Source organism: Myotis lucifugus, unplaced genomic scaffold (genome assembly GCF_000147115.1).
Source record: "Myotis lucifugus unplaced genomic scaffold, Myoluc2.0 scaffold_718, whole genome shotgun sequence".
Lineage (NCBI taxonomy): Eukaryota > Metazoa > Chordata > Mammalia > Chiroptera > Vespertilionidae > Myotis > Myotis lucifugus.
Genome location: NW_005871766.1, coordinates 116,269 through 137,213, shown reverse-complemented (window position 1 = coordinate 137,213; position 20,945 = coordinate 116,269). Strand labels below are relative to the sequence as shown.

At 53.3% G+C, this 20,945-nt stretch overlaps 1 protein-coding gene and 1 pseudogene across 2 annotated transcripts in view; one reads left to right on the top strand and one right to left on the bottom strand.

Annotated features, from left to right (window-relative positions):
- Window positions 1–2,907: 2,907 nt before the first annotated feature.
- FOXRED2 (FAD dependent oxidoreductase domain containing 2) overlaps window positions 2,908–20,945 on the top strand; it is a 29,970-nt gene continuing 11,932 nt past the window's right edge. Inside the window, exons 1-8 of one of the 2 annotated variants that reach the window (XR_002826949.1) lie at window positions 2,908–4,071; window positions 5,700–5,951; window positions 6,097–6,360; window positions 8,771–8,937; window positions 11,957–12,122; window positions 13,307–13,548; window positions 14,781–14,951; window positions 17,327–17,976. Coding sequence is in view for 1 of the 2 variants with exons in the window: in XM_006105723.3 (XP_006105785.1) it covers window positions 3,548–4,071; window positions 5,700–5,951; window positions 6,097–6,360; window positions 8,771–8,937; window positions 11,957–12,122; window positions 13,307–13,548; window positions 14,781–14,951; window positions 17,327–17,586 (2,046 nt within the window). In the remaining variant the exon portion in view is untranslated. Of the gene's footprint in view, window positions 4,072–5,699; window positions 5,952–6,096; window positions 6,361–8,770; window positions 8,938–11,956; window positions 12,123–13,306; window positions 13,549–14,780; window positions 14,952–17,326; window positions 19,143–20,945 lie in introns of those variants that run through there. The other variant, XM_006105723.3, reaches the window with a different exon arrangement.
- LOC111823837 lies at window positions 4,554–4,634 on the bottom strand (annotated as a pseudogene).

Here is a 20,945-nt window from a genome sequence, read left to right as displayed (position 1 = left end):
GAAATATCTGAGCCTGACACAGAACTTACAATGTTGGTGGAAGTGATACCACTGCACAGATGAGGAAACAGGCTCAGCTTCTGAGTAACATTCTAAATTTTAATCAAAATCGTGCCTTAAAAAATAAGCAAAATGTATCATACTTTGTTAGAGTTATTAGAAAGATAGAGCATACACGTGCTTCTTAGGGAGTTTTCAATGTAGGTAGTGTGATAAAAATGACGGATGTAAGTGGTGTGACAAGTGCCAAGGGTTTTCAAAATTCAACTAATACCAAGCTGCCTCTTGCAGACTCCTGATGCAATCCAGGTGGATTTGCTGGGACAAGTGGGCAGGTGGAAGCTGGTTTCATGCAAACAAAACATTTGCATCAGCTTCCAAATACTTCATTTCTTTGATCTATCCCCTGCTCATCTGTCCTGTTGGGGCCACCATGTTGATTGTTAAAAACAGTCCTAACTCAAAAGCCTTGGCTAGCATCCTGCTGCCTACAGTCCAGGTTCAGCCTCGTCTCCAGGTCCTGCCACACTTCATCGTCCTAATTTCCCATTACTCAAGACCAGCAACTATTTTAGGTACTCCCATTATTTGCCAGCTTCCATTCTCAGATCTTCACAACCACTAAGAAGTAGACCTCCTGCTGTATTTTTGGTTAGGTATTTTGCCTAGCCTGTCTGGTTTCAATGTTCATTCAACAGATGCTCATTGAGGGCATCTTGTGTGCCCTCAGATACTGGAGAGTGCACTGAAGTCATCGTAATGAATAAGGTCATTTCTGCTCTAATGGTGCTTTTCTCTGATGCTGATACAGGCCATGAAAATTATAGATAAGTGGCATTTGTTAGTGCTTGGTCTGAGGTTTCAACTTTTTTTTTTTTAATATATTTTTTTGGTTTCAGAAAGGGGGAGAGAGATAGAAACATCAATGATGAGTCATTAGTCAGCTGCCTCCTGCATACCTGCCCACGGGATCAAGCCTGCAACCTAGGCATGTGCCCTGACTGGGAATCGACTGACCTAGTTCAATTACACTCAACCACTGAGCCAGGCCAGCTGGGCTCAGCTACTATTTTTTATGAAAAGAAGCTCCAGCCATGCAAAGCTAGAATATAAAGTTCTTTCCACGCTAGACATGGCTGCTTTCCCACAAGAACCCTCAGTTCCATCTCACTGGACCACATTAATGCCTTTTGAAGGTTCCTGTTCTTCCCTCATAAATGTACTATGTTCTGTCCATGAAATCTTGATAAAAGTTATGACACATTGTAACAACTGATTGGGGTCTGTGGGAGGAGCTAGAGTTTAAGGGGAGCGTTCTTGTATCCTATGCCACTGTGAGAACCCTACAGAACTCTGGTGGTAATCGTCCCCTTTTTCCTTCTATAAGTTCCTCTTCCAATTTTGTCTGATTCGCTTGTTGGGTTGCCATATTTTTCCTAAGTCCTTTTGATGAAAGAATTACCTACTTGATTCTGTTTCCAAGTTGATAATCTCATGCAGGATCCACATCCCACCTCTGGGAGGCCAGCTACAATCATCCTGTTATCCTCCACGTGCTGTGCCTCCAATTCAGCCACACCACTGCTGTGTAATAGCAGTGGGTTTATGTTTAGTGTCATACTGGCCTATCATAGGCCACTATATTTACATTACCAGGCTCAAAACATTCATAAATGAATAAAAAACATTTTATAAAGAGCTCATAATTGAGTGAAAAGGGGATTTTCATTCCAAGCTCCACCTCAAATCACTCTATAACCCTATAGAGGTTTTGACCAGTGGCTCCAAAATGTTGTAAACATTATTTTTGGCTACCTCACTGGTTGGTGAAAGATCAAGTCAATCATGAATGTTTCTTAATAAACAATAGACTGAATCATTGTAGTGTCCAGGTAAGAACTTCCAAACCTGTAAATTTTTATAAGGATATGCCTGGAAGCAAGATAACAGAAAAATGATTCTCAGAATGACAGTTTGCAGCTTTTACGCATTCAGAATTAAAGGGGAAGGAAAGTAAGATACAGGAAGGTATCTTATTACAGGATAGTTAAGAGTATATGCTCTCTAGATCAGTGATGGCGAACCTATGACATGCGTGTCAGAGGTGACACACGAACTCTTTTTTTGGTTGATTTTTCTTTGTTAAATGGCATTTAAATATATAAAATAAATATCAAAAGTATAAATCTTTGTTTTACTATGGTTGCAAATATCAAAAAATTTCTATATGGGACACGGCACCAGAGTTAAGTTAGGGTTTTTCAAAATGCTGACACGCCGAGCTCAAAAGGTTCGCCATCACTGCTCTAGACAAAGGCATTTCAAAGGTGTGTTAGTCCTAGATGCACAGAAACAATGGACAGGGCTTGCTTAAGGCAGAGAAACCTTTTACTAAAGAATGCATATGCCTAGGGCATGACGACTCACCTGGACCTGCCCCCTTAGGAATTTATCATCAGATCATGAAGTTACTTTCTGTAGAATCACTTTTTTAGTCCACAGTAGCAAAAACCTGTTAATTAGTTTTTCTCTCCTGGCTTCACCAACCTGGTTTCCAGTCCCCAAAACCTGGGTAGCCAACTGGTCTTTAGCTACATTCATGGTGGAATGTAAGAGCTGGAATTACCCTCAAGAATGATCTCCCGCGCCTCCCAAGTGAAAAGGCACAGCTGAAAACAAAGGCCCGCACTGGGGGTTTTGGGGGGGCGGACCTCCTGCCCAGGCACCGCAGCCCCTAGGCAGCACCTGCAGGCCTCCGCACCGCCTACGGACCCCCGCAGGCCCACCGTCCGGCGTGCGGCGCGCCGCGCACGTGACCCCGCCCCCTGCCATTGGCCCGGAGGGAGGGGAGGGGAGGGGCGGGGCGGCTCCGCGGCGCGAGCGGGCTGGGCCCAGCCTTCCTCCCTGCGCGCGCTGCCTGCGGAGCGGCTGCGAGGTGCGAGCCCTCGGTAGGGGGTTGGGGTCTTCGGGCCGGGGCGGCCGGAGCCGCGGTCGTGGGCACTGCGCACGCGCGGGGAGCGCCTCCTAGAAGGTGCGCGCCAGCAGCAGGGCGGCCTCGCGCCGGCGTGGCAGCAGGTGTGTTGGGCATCTCTGACCGAGGAGGCTCGGGCACCTGGTCGGGGGTGGGTCCATGCGGGCCACGCCTTCCTCGGGCTCCAGCCCCAGAGCAGAGCTGTGGCTGAAGAGACATGCCCCCAGGCACTAGCCGGGGGAGGGCTCGAGGGCTGTTGGACATCCTTCAAATTAGGGAGAAAATAGGGGAGCACCCACCTTCTCACCACCATGGCAAGAAGAGGAGGGCTGGCGCCCCCGGGAACCGGGGCCCTGAAGGAGACCGAGGGGTTGGGGATTTTTGGAGGGAGCTCCAGATCCAAGCTTGAAACCATAGCAGATGAGCTCAGAAGTCCTTGAGATCTGGTCCTGGCTCCACCCCAAATAGCCGCGAGCGCCCAGGCCAGCCTCTGCCTCTTGGCAGGCCCCGGCCTCACTCATTCCCAGGGCCTCAGGCCAACCTTGGTCCGAGCCTCGCCCCTCTGGTCGGCGCAGGATGGGCCTCTCCCCGGGGCTGCTCCTGACCATGGCTCTCTGCCCAGCTCTCACCCTGCACCCGGCTGAGGCCCAGGCGCCCGCACACCGGGACTACTGCGTCCTGGGCGCGGGGCCGGCGGGCCTGCAGATGGCCTACTTCCTGCAGCGGGCCGGGCGGGACTACGTGGTGTTCGAGCGCGCCTCGGGGCCCGGCAGCTTCTTCACGCGCTACCCCAGGCACCGCAAGCTCATCAGCATCAACAAGCGATACACGGGCAGGACCAACGCCGAGTTCAACCTCCGCCACGACTGGAACTCTCTGCTCAGCCATGACCCTCGGCTGCTCTTCAGACGCTACTCCCAGGCCTACTTCCCCGACGCCGGCGACATGGTGCGCTACCTGGGCGACTTCGCAGGCAGGCTGGGCCTCCGCGTGCGGTACAACACAACCATTGCCCACGTCACGCTGGACAAGGATCGGCGGGCCTGGAATGGCCATTACTTCATTCTGACCGACCAGAAGGGCCAGGAATACAGGTGCAGGTAAGGAACGGGGTCCCAGCGCTCACCTGAAGCTGGGCCTTTCCTGGAGGCCCTGACACTTCCTGTGTGGCCAGTTGGTGGGGGAGGAATGGGAGAAAGCAACGTTGGGTAGTTAGCATTACCTAAGCTTACGTCCCCACACAACCCGTTTGTAGAACATCTCCCAGAACTAGTGTTCCCCAAAACACGGGCTGGGAAAAGCTGGATCTAGCAAGTGTTAGAGGGGCCCAGTGGGATTTCAGAACCGAACAAGAGTGAGAAGGCCCTACAGGCAGTGCTGCCAGCATTCAGTTTGAGCTTTCGAGAAAGCTTAATGTCCTGTAGGCAACCCAGATTCAGAGTCACGAACTAGACTGCACTGTGCTGTTGCAGCCTCACCAGGACCCTATGGGAGAGGGTTACTGATTCCCTTCTCACAGATGAAGAACTGAGTCTGAGAGAAGCCCAGCAACTGGTGCTGCGTCACACGGCTTTTTTCTTTTTTGTATTGGGAAAAGTTCAATTAGCAACAATCGTGCCTCGGATAAACCTCATTGGCTACGATACTGCCACTGCGCAAAGCTTCACACAGCTTTTAAGCTGCAGTTTGAGCTCATATCTGCCTGACCTCGAAGCCCCTGTTCTTTCCAGCTGCACCAGACTGCTTCTCACTTCCTGGCCATTAGCTGAGCACCTGGCTCCCAGCAGGTGCTCAATCAGAGTTCATCTTCCCCTCTGTTTTGGCAGAGGCCCAGCCTCGCTCCTTGCTTCTTACAGCCCGGGGAAAGAAGGCTGAGCCATTTTGACCCTTGCATTTAAACAGCTGTGTGACAGTGTAGGGGAGTCAGCTATGAGCAGCGTGGACAAGAGTCAGCAGACACAGTGATAGGGGCTGCATATGTCCCTCTACAGGCCATCCAATTGGATTTTTTTTTCCAATTCGATTTTTGAAACCACCCTGCGATCAAATCATTCTTCTGCAGGCCGGCAGGACCCAGCTCCCCAGCCGCCCTCGACAACGCTGTAAACACACCAATATAAAGAGCAGGACTTGGGCATCCTGCTGATCTGTGGTCGAGTCTGGCCCTGCTGACTTGGAGCTTTGGACGCCAGCTGTGGGCCTGTGTCTCCTCACCTGTAAAGCAGGCCAGCTAACGTCAATCAGGGTTGCTTGGAGCTGTAAGATGACACGTAAAACATGTTGTACAGAGTCTGGTAGAGATTAAGCCTCAACAGATGTCTGCATTTGTCAAGCAAGTCAGAAAGGGGAAAGTAGGAACATCAGGTCTCCTTCTCATCACTGAGGGTGATACTTGGTCTGACTGCTGTGTTCAGAATTGGATGAATTACTTGATTTCTCATGGTGCTACCTTCTCCTGTCAGTCAAATTCTCACATTTGGTACAATCCCAGTAAGGGGTAAAGGAAACTGTGTTTGCTGGAGTGAGCTCAATGAGGGATAGGGGTAAAGTCTCACGTCTACTGGGATGGATCCGTAATCAGATGAATGAGTGAATAGTCTTGTTTTCTTTTAGGAGCCAGCAGTTTGAGTCAGGTGGACAAGCCAGGTGGCAGGTCCAAAAAGTGACTTTTCCTTAGTGTCTGGTAGCTAAGAGACTAAGCCAGCGTCCCCTTGTCCCCCACCTGCAGCGTCCTTCTTGTCGCCACCGGCTTGTCAGTCCCCAACCTGGTGGACTTCCCCGGCTCCGAGTACGTGGAGGGTTACGAGTCTGTGTCCGTGGACCCTGAGGACTTTGTGGGTCAGAATGTGCTGATCCTGGGCCGAGGGAACTCGGCCTTTGAGACGGCAGAGAACATCTTGGGTGTCACCAACTTTGTCCACATGCTGAGCCGCTCCCGCGTCCGGCTGTCCTGGGCCACCCATTACGTAGGAGACCTCAGGTATGCCACGCAGCCGCCCTGGTGTGCCGTGTACTCCAGCCCCTCTAAGCCGTCCCTGACCCCAGCTAGAGGAACCACCTCTTCCTCCGAGCCCCTTGTACCCGTACAGACTCCTTCCTCTCTCCTGCATGTTCCGTGGGCCCAGGGCCGTCAACAACGGCTTGCTGGACACCTACCAGCTGAAGTCCCTGGACGGGTTGCTGGAGTCCGACCTGACGGATCTGGCTGTGGTGAAGGACCCCAAGGGCAAGCTCCACGTCACCCTCAAGTTCTACCTGGAGGACAGCAACCAGAGTGCCGAGGCCATCCCCCTCCCCCAGGACGACAGCGACAACTTTGCCATGCGCGTGGCCTACGACCGCGTCATCCGCTGCCTGGGCTGGAAGTTCGACTTCTCCATTTTCAATAAGTGAGTCCAAGTGAGGAGGTACCTGGGATGGGATCTCATACAAACGCCTCTGACACCCCCCTGGGGGAACAGCGTCCCCGTCCGGCAGTGCCAGTGCCAGGCTTTCAGGCCTCCGTCCTCAGCCTGGATGTGGATGCTGCCTGGTTTCCCGCCCGGGTGTGAGCTCTCTGTCCACTGAGAAGGGTCCCAAGTGGCCCTGAGGCCCTCCCCCTCAGAGCAGCGGCAGCAGCGAGTCTTCGTCTGTTGTGATTTTCCACCTGAGAGATGGGAAGGCAAGGACCAGGAGGTGAATTTGCTGGAAGGCAGGATGGTGGCCAGGAGCGCAGGCTCTGGGGTCAATCTGAGATTCTTTCTTACCAAATCTGTGAGCTTTGGGAGAGTTGCTTTACCACGGTTGGCCCCAGTTTCTCATCACTAAAATGGGGATCATAGTTTCTTTTTTCATTGGCCTATTGTGAGGATGAATATAGAAAACTACTTGGGCCCTAGCAGGTTTGGCTCAGTGGATAGAGCATCAGCCTGCGGACCAAAGGGTCTTGGGTTCGATTCCAGTCAAGGGCATTAAAAGAGAGAGAGAGAGAGAGAGAGAGAGAGAGAGGGAGGGAGAGAGGAGAGAGAGAGAAAAGAGGAAGGAAGGAAGGAAGGAAGGAAGGAAGGAAGGAAGGAAGGAAAAAGAAAAGAAAGAAAACTACTTGGCATATACTCTATGCTCAATCAAATGTTGGCAGCCGAAATTATTTATAACTAGAGGCTCAGTGCATGAAATCGTGCAGTTGGGAGGAGGAGACCATAGGAGGTTGACCAGCTGGCCTGCCCTGATCAGAGCCCAATCAGGGCTGGGCTGGCAGGAGGTTGACCAGCTGGCCTTGGCTGGCAGGCCCTACCCCGATTGGAGTGAGAGAACTGATTGAGGGCGGGGCCAGCCATGGGAAGGGGTGGTGGGCCAGCTGACCCTGCCCCCAATTGGTGGGGGGGGGGCGATCAGGGGTGGTGCCAGCTGGGGAGAGGGACCATGGGCTGTAGCTGCCAGCCTTGCCCCTGATCCGAGTGAGGGGGCCCATCAGGGACGGGGCTGGCTGGGGGAGGGGCCACAGGTGGTTGGCCAGTCAGCCCCACCCCTAATCAGGGTGGGGGGCCAATCGGGGGTGGGGCTGCAAGAGGTTGGCCGTCTGGCCCTGGCCCCTATTGGGGTATGGGGTGATTGGGGGCAGGGCTGGCCAGGGGCAGGGGCCACAGGTGGGGTTGGCCGGCTGTCCCGCCCTTGATCTGGGTGGGAACGGCCGATTGGGAGTGGGGCCGGCCAGGGGGAGGTGCCGCGGGACGTTGGCCGGCTGGCCCAATCCCCAATCGGGCCGGTTTGCTGGCTGCAGTGGGCAGCATAGCCACTGGTCATTCTGGTCATTACAGCGTTCGGGTCACTGGATTTTTATATATGTAGATTGCATTTTGAAGAACTGCTTTATAGATCCTCATCTTTTTTAGACATTGCTGCCTCAGTTCCTTTGTAAGGCTTAGTATCAAAGAATCTATCCAGCGCCCTGACCGGTTTGGCTCAGTGGATAGAGCATTGGCCTGCGGACTGAAGGGTCCCAGGTTCGGTTCCAGTCAAGGGCATGGACCTTGGTTGCGGGCACATCCCCAATGGGGAGGGTGTGGGAGGCAGCTGATCAATGTTTCTCTCTCATCGATGTTTCTGGCTCTCTATCCCTCTCCCTTCCTTTCTGTGGAAAATCAATAAAATATATTTGAAAAAAAAAAAAAAGAATCCATCCAGGGTCTCACTTCCCTTCTGGTCAGGGCACAGGCACAGGCAGACAAGAACCTCGAGGGTCTGAACCAGACCCTCCTGTCCCATCTGGTCACACAAAGCCCAGAGCCCAGCCGTGAGTCAGGCTTGAATCCTGACCTTGGTCCTGACCCACCACATCTTTAACTCGAGCCGCAGTTACTCTATCTGTTAAATGGAGATGATTATACATGCCTCCTGGGTCATGCATGGTATGATTTAAATGCAATCTATATATATAAAAAGCCAGTGACTGGAACTCTGGACGACCAGTCGCTATGCCGCCCACTGCAGCCAGAGAACCATCCCGATCAGGGGTGGGGCCGGCCGGCCAACCTCCCCGCAGCCCCTCCCCCCTGGCCGGCCCAGCCCTGATTGGGCCCCCCCGATCAGGGCGGGCCGGCTGGTCAACCTCCCGCCGTCTCCTCCTGCCATCTCCTCCTCCCGACGGGCCCAGCCCCAATCCACCCTGATCGGGGGCCGGGCCGGCTGGACACCACCAGTGCACAAATTCGTGCATTGGGCCTCTAGTAAGGAATATAAAACACTTAGCTCAGAGCCAGGCCTGTAATTCGTGTTTCATACACAGCAGCAATTTTTATTAACAACACTTTCTGCTCACAGGACCCTCAGACTGTCTTCAGGGAGTGAGTTCAGCAAGAAGTACCCACTGGTCAGACCTAGCTATGAGTCCAAAGGAAGCCGTGGTCTCTTTGTCCTGGGTACGGCCAGCCACTCTGTGGATTACCGGAAATCTGCTGGGGGCTTCATCCATGGATTCCGATACACAGGTGAGCCCACCTCCCCAGGCTCGGGAAGCACTCTGTGGTTTCCAGCAGCTTTCAAGGGATTGCTCATCAGTAGTCGACTGTCATAAATTCCGAGTCTGGGGCAGACAGCACCGGGTTTCCATGGTCTGAGGATATGTCTAGAAAAGCATCCAATAAGGTATAAAAGTATGTACATCTGGGGTGCGTGTTACATGCCTGTGTCCTGTCGGGTGAAGTGCCATGTATTGGTGAGAACGCTGAGCTTGAGGAATGTTAACCTGGGTTCCTCCCCCGTGGGGTGGCCTCAGAGGTTAGGCTTCATAACCTCTCTAAGCCTCTGTGGGGTACCCTCACATCAGAGGTGGGAGTGAGGGGAGGCCCCTGCCCTCGAGGGACTGTTGTAAGGACTAGACTAGGCCATACCTGGGACCATGCAGCTGTGAAGCATCACATGCAGTTTTTGGGCACCGACAAATCTGAATAAGAATTGTAGTTGGAGCCCTGGGTGGTTTGGCTCAGTGGATAGAGCATCGGCCTGTGGACTGAAGGGTCCCGCGTTCCATTCTGGTCAAGGGCACATGCCCAGGTTTTGGGCTTGATCCCCAGTAGGGGGCGTGCAGGAGGCAGCCGATCAATGATTCTCTCATCATTGATGTTTCTATCTCTCTCCCCCTCTCCCTTCCTCTCTGAAATCAATAAAAATATTTTTTTTTAAAAAAGAATTACAATTGGATTATATTCGTTCCTTTTCGGAGCTGTAGGTACTGAGGGTATAAATTTTCTGTCCTCAGGGGAGGCTGTGGGATGGGTGCTTTATTGCGTGACAGGTGTAACATGAGCCCGTTAATTCTGTCATAAACGCCATGAGGCCCTGTGCCCTGCATTCTGACTTTTCTGTGTTTAATTGGATGCCTCGCACTGCCTTAATGCTCACTTTTGCACATCACTATCCTTCCAGTTTGGCAGAGAAAGGTAGTTATGTTTTACTGTTGATTTCCGACAGTATATTTTGCACCCCACACGTGTTGTCGGAAGGACACCAGGGAGAGAGTGTTAGCTGTCTGTAAAGAACACACATGCACACGCACACACATGCCCACGCACACACCTGCACACGCGCACACACGGAATGAGAAGAGTGTCTCGTCAGCCGAGTCCCCCCAGTAAGAAACCCTCATCACCGTTCCCAAGCCCGGCACCCTCCCTGCACCCGCTCTCCTGGCACACACCGCCCCGTCCCTCTTGCTCCCTCTGTCCTCTGCCCCTTTTTTCCAGCTCACAACAGCCCCATAAGACACATCCTGTTATTTCAACTCCATTTGGCAGATAAGGAAACGGGCACAGAGACGTTAAGTAATTTGCCCAAAGTCACCCAGCCAGTGGATGGCAAAGGTGGAATTTGAACCCATATCTGCGTGACTGTGGTGCTCACCGCTAACTGCAGAGCTCCAGGCAAATGAGAAACAGACGTGGGTGTGTAGCCACAGATTGCCGTGGTCAGTACTCACTGAGGACTCTCCTGGGGGAGGGACGGGTGACTACACAGTACATTCTGCCCAGACCGTGCTCATCATTCATCTGAGAAACAGGCCCCGAGGGAGACAAGTAGCAAACAGTAAGGCAGAGTGAAGCAACAGAAGATAAAAGCTGAGCGGGCGGCACAGACCGGAACTGCTTCGAGCGGAGGACTTGCTGGAAGCCTTGCCCATCCCCCATCTCTGTTCTGCACCATCCCTCCCATAGTACCCACCAGAACAACCTTCCTTTTAAAACAAAAACAAATAAAAACAACAACTGTATCCTTCCTCTATTCGCACATCTTGAGTGGTTCCCCGTCTCCGCAGGGAGTCCCAGCTCCCAGCACGGCATTCGGAGCTCTGTGCAGCCAACACCGGCTCGCCCTTCCAGCCTGGCCCCTCGCCTGCTTCTCAAGAGGTGCCAGGCTCTCTGAAGATTCTGTTTCTTCACGTGTGTGCTCCTTTGTCAGGGCTCCGTTCCCAAACTTCTCCAGCTGTGTAATTCCTCGACCTTTTGCAAAAGTCAGCTTCACCGTGGTTTCCTCCAGAGAGCCAGGTGTCTGGTGAGGCTGCAGGCCTCGCTGTGACTGTGGGCCAGCGAGGCCCCTGTCACCTGAGCTGCTGTGTCCTTGCCTTTCCTGGATCTGGGTGTTGTGTTGATTCGTTTTGGAAGAGCAGGCATCTGTGTGCGGTGCCCCAGTTTCACAACTGTGTCCGGCAGCCCCAGGCACACAGAAAACGTCTCCTGTTGTTTTAGACAGCGGTTGCTTTTCTAGCCTGACATAAATATACAAAGCATTTCAAAATAGAACTCGGTGACAGATTGGGTTTAGGCTGTGAAGGAGAGGGAGCAGTCAAAGGGTTTCCATCGGGATGTCTCCCGCAGGAGTGGGGACTAGGCGAGGGGAGAGGTTGCAGAGGAAGGCGCTGGGTCCAGTTTTGACACCACGTGTGGAGTGGTAGCTGCGGGACTTCCCTATGCAGGTGGCGAAGGCAGGGGAGCACACACGGGCCTAGGGACCCGATTCGGCCACGCCCCTTCACTTAGCTGTCCTCTGTGGCTGCTTGCACACCAGAGGCGGAAGTGAGTTGCGTGACAGCCTCTGCCAAGCCGAAAATGCTTCCACCTGGCCCTTCACAGAAACCACGTGCTGACCCTGCTCTGAAGGCACCTTCTGGGCGTCATGGTACAGTGTGTATGGAGTTTAGAGACGTTGATGGGGACTTTATGGCCCTCCTGATGGCAAAAGATAAATTCTTCGTTTTTAATGTATTTTTATTGATTGCAGCAAGGAAGGGAGAGGGAGAGAACGAGAAACATCAGTGATGAGAGAGAATCATTGATTGGCTGCCTCCTGCAACCCCCTCTGGGTATGGAGCCCACAACCCAGGCACGAGCCCTGAGTGGAATCAAACCGTGACCTCCTGGTTGATAGGCCCACGCTCAATCACTGAGCCACATCGGCCAGGAAAAGGATAAGTCCTTAAGTGCAGCATGCCCTCCCTCCCTCTGGCCATTTCAGTGCGTGCTGTTCACCGGCTGCTGGAGCATCGCCACCACGGTGTCGCCTGGCCCGCCACCGAGCACCCCATCACACAGCTGACCAGCTCCGTCCTCCGGCGCGTGAACGAGGCTTCCGGGCTCTACCAGATGTTCAGTGTGCTCGCCGATGTCGTCCTGTTGAAGGAGTGAGTCACCCACCCCACCACGCTGCCCCTCTGCCGCCTCACCTTACCCTCGTCACACCCCTGCCTTTCCCAGTGTGGAATAGCCCAGTGGTTCCCTCCTAAGATGAAGCCTGAGGAGAAACGGGTGAGGGTAGGGGAGATGGATTTTATTCTGGAGAAAAATCAGTGAAATCACACCACCAGCTCTGCAGACAGTCAGTCCTGAGCGTGAACCAGGCTGTGCCTCTTTCCACCTGTGTGACTTTGGGCAAGTTAGTTAGCCTCTCTGAGCCTTTCTCTCGCCTGCAAAATGGGGGTAAAGTGGGGTTCTGCGTACCTGGCAGAACTGCAGGAAGGAGTAAAGGTAACGCATAGAAAGCATTTGGCACCAAGCAGATGAGCAGTAAACTGCAACACCAGTGAGATTCCTGAGTTCCCTGGGGCTGGGGCCAAGTTGGCTCCTTCTCAGTCCACTGTAAGGGGACACTTCCTGAACAGGAAACTGTAGAGGGGCTGGAGGGAGGCCCTCCAAGGACAGGTGGCAGGTGAGAAGCAGAGGAAGAACTCAGAGGAAACAGCGGCCCAAAGCCAGGGAGTGTGGCAGCTCACCAAGTTCAGGTGGGCCTTGACCCTCTCGCCTTCACACCCATTCACCACACAGACCACCCGTAAGTCCCGTTGGCTCTCCCTTCAGGTAATCTAGAACTGACCTCCCTGCACAGCTCTGCCCTGCCCCTTGGTCCGGACCGCAGCATCTCTCACGTGCATCGGTCCAGCAGCGGTCTGCTCTCAGCGCATGGCCAGGGTGGCCCTTTAAAACACGAGTCCCACCAGTTCATCTCTGCTCAGTACTCACTGGGGCCCGGGGCTTCCCCTCAGTCCAGATGAAACCAGGTGTTCCCATCGTGGCTTACACAAGCCTTCCTTGACCTGGGCCCACCCATTTCCCCACCCCCCTCGCCGGGCCCTCCCCTCAACTCCACTCCAGCCACCCTGGCCTTCTCCCTTGAACACACCAAGGCATGCGCCCGTCCCAGGGCTCCACTGTAACATCTACGTGAGCTGTGCGGGGCTGGTCAGAGTCCGTGTGCTGTTTGATTGTCACTTCCTGGAGGGAGAGGGGCACGTACACACAGGCCCACGTGCACACGCCTCGCCTCTGCCGCAGCACTGAGGGTCTGGCCTCCCATCTGCCTTGGTCCCAGGAACGGCACAGCATTCGAGTACCTGGAGGAGTTCCCCATGCAGATGCTGGCCCAGCTGGAGGCAGTCACCGGCAGGCAGGCCAGGCACGGGCTCTTCGTCATCAACATGGAGTACGGCAGAAACTTCTCTGGGCCCGACAAGGACGTCTTCTTCTATGACCGGTCTGTGGGGTACACGGAAGACGCCTGGCAGTCTAACTTCCTGCACCCCGTCATCTACTACTACAGGCACCTCCCCACCGGTGAGTGGCTCTGCGCCCCCTCCCGCCTGGGCTTTCTTGGGGTGGGCACTCCTCGGGCCCCACTGGGGATCGAGGTGTCACCATGAGTCCCTCCCACAACACTCCGCTGACAGAGGAGGACCGCTAGGGACTCGGCCCCGAGACAGGAGGTCCAAGAATGATAAGTGCTGGTCCCAGATTCTGGCCTGCACCATGACCTGGGCAGGGCACACATGGGGTGGCATGATCTCCAGGCACCATAGAGTAGAGGGACGCGGTCTTGCTGTGTGTCTCCAGAGGAGGCTGATCGTGGAGTGGGGAGGGGGGACTTGGAGACGATTCGACGGAACAGGGAGAGGAACTGGAAGCGGTTAACGCAGGAGTGGAGCGGTGCAGGGCAGAAGAGCTGGGAGGTGCTCCCAGGTCTGTCCTTTGCCTGCTGTGCAACCTTGGACCATTTATTAACCTCTCTGAGCCTCAGCTTCCTCCTCTGTCAAATGGGGATAAAAACAGTACCTTCCTTCCTGTGTGAGGATGAATGAGATGATAGATACAGAATGCCAGCACGGTGCCTGGCAGAGTAGCTACCAAGGGGTGAACCACCCGGGGAACCCAACTCCTGCTTCAGAACTTGAAGGGCTGTCACTTGGAAGAGGATGATCTAAAACGGGCAGAGGTAGTACCAACAGGTCCAAGTGGCAGGACCGCAGGTGTATATCCAATAGAAGGAGCAAGTAATATCGGCGCTGTCCCACAGTGGAATGGGCGGCCTCCTAGAGCCGAATTTCCCAGTACAGGGGTGGCTGGGTCATGGCCTGAGCCATCTGACAGGGACACCACAGAGGGGACCCACAACAGGTGGAAGATGGACTAGGTGAGCTCTAAGACCCCTTCCGATGCTGGACCCGAGCCTCCTCACAGAAAGACCAGTTGTGAAGCAGCCATAATAGACCTCAGTCTACGTGAGCCTTAGAGAAGCATCAAGTTCAAGTGGTTGGTCTGAGTTCTGCCCTCTGATAGCACAAGGGACAAGTCTAGTTTTGTCCTGCTTCCTCGTGCTAACCTTCCAAGCATTCGGGGATGGCTGTGGAACAACAGACCGCAGCCAGCGCAGAGCTGTCCCAGGAGAGCCGAGCTCACGGGCATGAGTGAGCGGGGTAGGCGTTGGGAAGGTGCGGGAACCACGCCGCTGCCACTGACCCCAGTGGGAAGCCAGCTGCTGGGCTCTGACGCGGCCCCACCTCTCCCCACAGAGCAGGAGGTGAGGTTCCGCCCTGCAGACTGGCCCCTGCCGCGGCCGGCGGCCATCCACCACATCCTGGAGGACTTCCTGACAGACTGGACCGCCCCCGTGAGCCACATCTTGCCTCTGAGGCGCTTCCTGGAGAACTGTCTGGGCACCGATTTGCGAAGCTTCTACGCAGGTAACCTACGTGCCCGAACGACAGAGGGACTGAGCTAGAGGCGGGAAGAGGCCAGAGAGATCAGGCCCTGAGCGTTCCAGGATGCACAGCTAGAAACCCAAACCAGGGCTCCGTTTCCCACAGCGTGGTGGACGAGGTGTTCACAGAAGCCCCTCCCAGGCAGCACGCCTGAAAACGCCGAATAAAGAACTGGCAGGAAAATTGGGAAACTTCCCAGAGACAGATACTGAGAAAAGCATAAACCCTTGCTGGACGTGGGCCATCTGCTGGCCGTCAGCAGGCCGAGCCTGGGAAAGTGAGCAGCACTAGGGGTAGGAAGGTGAGGCTAAAGCAGGGGTGTGTCTGTTTAGAGACCTTCAAATAAGCTTGGGTCTCAGTGGGTAAACTAGGAGGCCAAGAACCCCCAAGACGGAGATGGTAGAAGCCCATAGGGAGGGGAGGGCAGGGGGGTTACCCCTGATGACTTCCAACCACTAGGCCTCACTTGGGAGTTTGGGGACAAACTGCACACTGTCGCTGTGGCACAGCAAACGTCTGTTAAGCATCCGTAGTATATAAGGTACTATTTGTACCAAATCAGGTTAGAGGCAGGCAGTCCTTGTTTCATCCCGGGTGACATCCTCGGTCCACTTTGAAATAAAAATGTGAATGTACATTAAGAGAGATGGCTTAAAACAATAGTTTAAATTCATCGTCCACATACATGTAAATGTCCAACAGAGGAGAGTCATAGAGCAGAGTACTAGCATTCTGCAAACTGTCGGCTTACATGTGAAAGTACACGACTAACCTCAGCTACAAAGCCCCTGCCGTCTCGAGGTTTCAGGAGCACACAGAGATGCCGGGCCTGTTCGGGAACATACTCCCACCCTGAGTTTTGGCTCCTATGATTGGATCATCAGTGGCCCTTTAGCCTCCTGGCTCCCACTCCCTAGACCAGGGGTGGGCAAACTTTTTGACTCGAGGGCCACAATGGGTTCTTAAACTGGACCGGAGGGCCGGAACAAAAGCATGGATGGAGTGTTTGTGTGAACTAATATAAATTCAAAGTAAACATCATTACATAAAAGGGTACGGTCTTTTTTTTTTTTTTAGTTTTATTCATTTCAAACGGGCCGGATCCGGCCCGCGGGCTGTAGTTTGCCCACAGCTGCCCTAGACACTAGTACAGGCCTCTCTATGTCAGTGCCTTGAACTCGGAAGAATCCTACCTGGCAGAGGGCCAGCTGGCAGAGGGCGGGCCTTCTCCCCACCCCCTTAGATGATGTGCTGGGCTTCTCTGCCCCTGGCCCCTGCAGAAGGGGTGATGCGCGTCATCAGAAGGGGGTGCTTGCCAAACGGCCACCTTGCTGCCCCTCCGCCATCCTCCCCTCACACCTGCTGTCTTCCCTGCTCGGAGAGGGCCGTCAGGGACCCTCTGTGCTGTGAGTCAGAACTAAAGTGGGAAATAATATTTGTGTAGCAGCCTGTTCACCCACGTAGGCCTCCCAACATTCTTTGCAATACCAGGGTGGACAAAAGCAGGTTTACTAGTACAGCTGCACTGTGACGCTCTTTGGAGTTAATAAAGCTATTGTAATAATTATAACCTGCTTGTCTGACATTCGAACAACTGTAAACCTACTTTTGCCCACCCCTGTTTGCCCATTTTGTGAAATAAAAGACTCAAGCTGGTTTTCTGACGCTCACTCCACTTTCCCATCCTGTCTCAGTCCCTCAGAACACTGAGCCCATGTGTTTCATCCTTTCTAGCTTTTTAAATCAAAGTTACGTAATACCCAGCTACAAGGCCTTTCCCCACCTCCATTCTCATTCTCCAGAAGGAACTGCTTCTAGCTCCTCTGGTGTTTCTTCCTATTTCTAAGTAACAAGTACCCGCATGATTTCCTCACCGGCCGGGTGGACCCACCAACTGCTGTGGCACAGAGGAGGGTAATCACAGCACCGTTGACCCGTTTTGTCTTCGTGACCCCTCAGCGCTGAGAGCAGGGCTCGCACCTGGCACTTGCCACTCAGATCTGGTCGAGGGAAGAAATCTTTGCAGGCAACGCTGAGCTCAAAAGGGGACGAGTCCCACCCCAGGCTGGCCCGGCAGAGCATCCTGCTGGCCCGTCTCTGGAAGCTGAGTCATCTCTGTGGTTTGCTTTCACTGTGGAGCCTCATTCTTCCCAAATGCTGGGGTAGCCGATTCCTGGAACGACTGAAGGGGCGGAGTTGCATGGCCACTCGGTCAGAAATGAGAGACCCAGAAAAGTCAGCTCTCAGCTCAGGGATGGAGGGTGCTGGGGGAGGCCCCTGGGGCCCCGGCAGCTCCTCCTGCACCTCGCCCCCCACCTCTCAGCCCGACTCATTCGTCTCCTTTTGCTTTTCTGTAGAGTCCTGCTTCCTGTTCGCACTAACACGCCAGAAGCTGCCGCCCTTTTGCCAGCAGGGATACCTGAGGATGCAGGGGCTGGTGGGAACCGGAAGTCTCCGGCAGCACCGAGTGGAGAGTGGGCTCCTGCAGGACTATGCCGCTGCGGGCAAGCGCAGGGAGGACAGCGGCCAGTGGCCTGGCCTCCGTGAGCCAGTAGACCAGCCCCAGGCTCCAGGGCCTCTGGACCAGCCCCTCAACAGCAACAAGGAGGAGCTGTGATGTGCGGGTCTCTCCCACCCAGGCCTTCCTTCCCACAGCACCGTGCTCCCACCGATGGGTGATTGCCAGAGGCCACTGGGATCATTGCAGCGGCCCCACCAAAGCCACACGGAGCGCGCGTAAGGGCTACGGTGGCCATGCGGCGGTCTCCTCCCCTCCTGTTGGCGTCCATAGTGCCCAGGAGGTGGGGTCCAGAGAAGGACATCCTCTGCCAGTAGGAGTCGCCTCCCACAGCCGGGCTTGTCTGCAAGTGAATGACCGCTGAGCACCAGGCTGGCCTCAGTCTGTCCCCATCAAGTGCCCAGTGGTTCCTTTTCCTTCTGGTCTACTCTTCAGAAGGGCCTGTCAGTGGAGGTCTCACAGATGAAACCCAGCCTCATCTGCATAAGGGTTAGTGGCAGCTCTTTAAAATAAAAGCTCTAATAATCCCAATTACCTAGGGCAGGTAGGACTGTTACTCCTGATGAAGACAGCAGCTCAGAGAGGTTGGGTGACTCCCAGGGCCCCAGCCAGGAGTCCTGTCTGCTGCAGCCCTGCAGCCTGTCCCACCTCACAACACCGCCTCTCCCCGCCCCCACCTCTGTTTTCAGAAAGGGGGCCGGGGCCCTGGGGCGCTGGGCTCATGGTCCTGGGCCCAGCAGGCTGGCATCAGGCGGAGATAGCACCTTAGCTAAGCAGGCGCTCCCCGAGAGAAGTCCTGCTCTTTCTCTCCGGGACCGCTCCCCGGTTCATCTTTAGTCTGTGTTCTTCTTCCGCCCTGCCCGCTGGCTTCCTGAACGGTGCCTCACCTGGCGAGGCAGATCAAGTTTTGGCACCTTCCTGCCTTGCCGTGGGTTGCTTTTGGAGGTGGTTTGCCCGCTGTTTGAACAGAGCCCGCTCAGCTTGTGCGGAGACATTTATAAATGCGTTTGCATGATAACAATGATGGATTTCATTCCAGCTCCCTTAGCTATTCTGGCTCTTCCTTGTCCTTCCTCGCCAGGGACCTGTTCCCTTCTTCACTCTCCCATCTGGCATTGTAGTCCTGTTCTGAGTAAGCCATGGGAAGGCATTGTACATAAAGCAATCATGGTTTCTCAAGGTCGGGATCATGATGCTTTCTCACTGGTTCTTATAGCCCTCCATGCAGCCACTCGGAATGTGAGGGGCCTGGGCTTTCCAGCCCCGCAGCCTATTTCTGGGACCATTCTCTTGGCTTAGGCTCACATTCCTTCCCTACCTGCCCCACCCCCTTATCTGCAGATGCCTCTCCCTCCAGTATTTGCAGAGTTAGAACAATGGGACTCCAGCTAAGGCAGGAGGCGTTTACCCAATGACAGTACTTGGCATAGTTTGCACACAGCTAAACCTTGTACATTCAGGGTCTCTCCCCATTCCCAGGGTGTAGGGTTCACTGTGTCTCCTACAGGTTACAGGTAAACCAACCACCCTTCCTTTTCAAATAAATATTTTCATTAGGACTGTACCCATAATTTCATACACATCTTGCCTACCCGATTACTGAAGACTGGCTGAGCCCCTTTTCCAATAAAAATTGGAGGTGCTGTAACATGGTTTACTGATGCCTGAATATGTGACATCTGCTGCTTTTCCCATCGTCTGCCAACTTGTTAATTCCATCAAAATATCCGCCAGCCTTATTTGTGTTCAGTAAGACATGGTTCCATTCTTGCTCAGCTGATTAGAGAAGTCTGAGCAATGTCCCTGGTATTCTTATAAATTTGTGCATGGGTGGGGTCCCTCGGGGTGGCCTGCGGAGATCGAGGCCCCAGCTCATACCCCCAGCCTCGCAATCCCGCCTGGCACTCTGCCTTGGCCTGGCGCTGCCCCCTCACCTGCTCCACCATCCCGCCTGTGGGGCAATCTATTGGGGCCGGGCCCCCCGCCCACCCCCCCTGCCGCCGCTGGTCTCCATCTGGGGGAAGATCAGTGGGGTGATCAGGCCTCTGCTCATACCCACGTTGGCCTGGTGCCCCCCACTCACCTGCTCCACCATCCCACTGCAAACCCGCTCTCATCAGGGCGCATTGGGGCGACAGCACCTCCACTGCTGCCTGCTGCCAGCACCGCATCACCGACACCTGCCATGTTCCTTGCTGCCCACTGGTGGTCAGCGCACATCATAGCGAGCAAACGACCGCAGGAGGGGACAATTTGCATATTAGTCTTTTATTATTATAGATCAGCCGTGGGCAAACTACGGCCCGCGGGCTGAATCCGGCCCGTTTGAAATGAATAAAACTAAAAAAAAAAAAAAAGACCGTACCCTTTTATGTAATGATGTTTACTTTGAATTTATATTAGTTCACACAAACGCTCCATCCATGCTTTTGTTCTGGCCCTCCGGTCCAGTTGAAGAACCCATTGTGGCCCTCGAGTCAAAAAGTTTGCCCACCCCTGTTATAGATAGTTGGCTTCAAACAGAGAAGTACTTTTTTCCTATGAAGATCATTGCTGCATTTGCTGGAGATCCTATCTCCATCTTCCCTCCTAGCAGATCTCATTGTTCCCAGCTGGACCAAGTTCCTCTTCCAGCCAAGGCCTGAATTCATTAATTCCTTCTTTTTTTTAATATTACAAAGCTATTGGTGCAAAATAGACAAATCAGTGAAATAAGAGGCCAGAAACAGGCCCTATTCTAAGTAAGAAGGAGGTGTTTTTTTAAAAAAAATCACAAACCAATGGAAAAGATTGTGCAGGACCATGTAATCAATAACGTTGGACTAACTGGTTAGTAATTTGGAAAATAAAATGCATCTCATTTTAGACCCTATATCATACTACAAATCTAATTCCAGATGAAATTTTTTTTAAAGCCATATAGAAACCGGAGATGAAGAGGGGGTACTTTCATAAAAGAAAGGCTATTCCAGGTTCAGAAGCAGCAGAGTAATTCCCCAGACAAAATAAGTTCAACATTTCCAGGTACACCCATCTAGCCTGTACCTAATTAATGGGACTAATGAGATTATTTTAAAGAAATTGGTAAAAATTAAAAGGCAAAACAGCATGGGCAAAAAATAATTACAGCAGACTATAATAAATATCATTATATATAGAACTAATTGAAAAAAAGGAGAAAAATCAAGTTAAGTGAACTATGGCACATCCAGCTCTCAAATTATACAGCTCTCAAAAACTAAAATATGGTGAGAGATGTATAATAAAGCGAAGTGAAAAGAAGCAGGATATGAAATTGTAGTTGCAACTTCTTTAAACCATATAAAAATAGAAACCTACATACTACAGAAAGGAAGCCTCACTAAATGTCATCAGTGGTGTGCTAAGATTTGCAGAAGTCTTTTTGTTTGTTTGTTTTTTGTTTGTTTTTGCTTTTTTCTCTTGTCCAAATTTGTGGT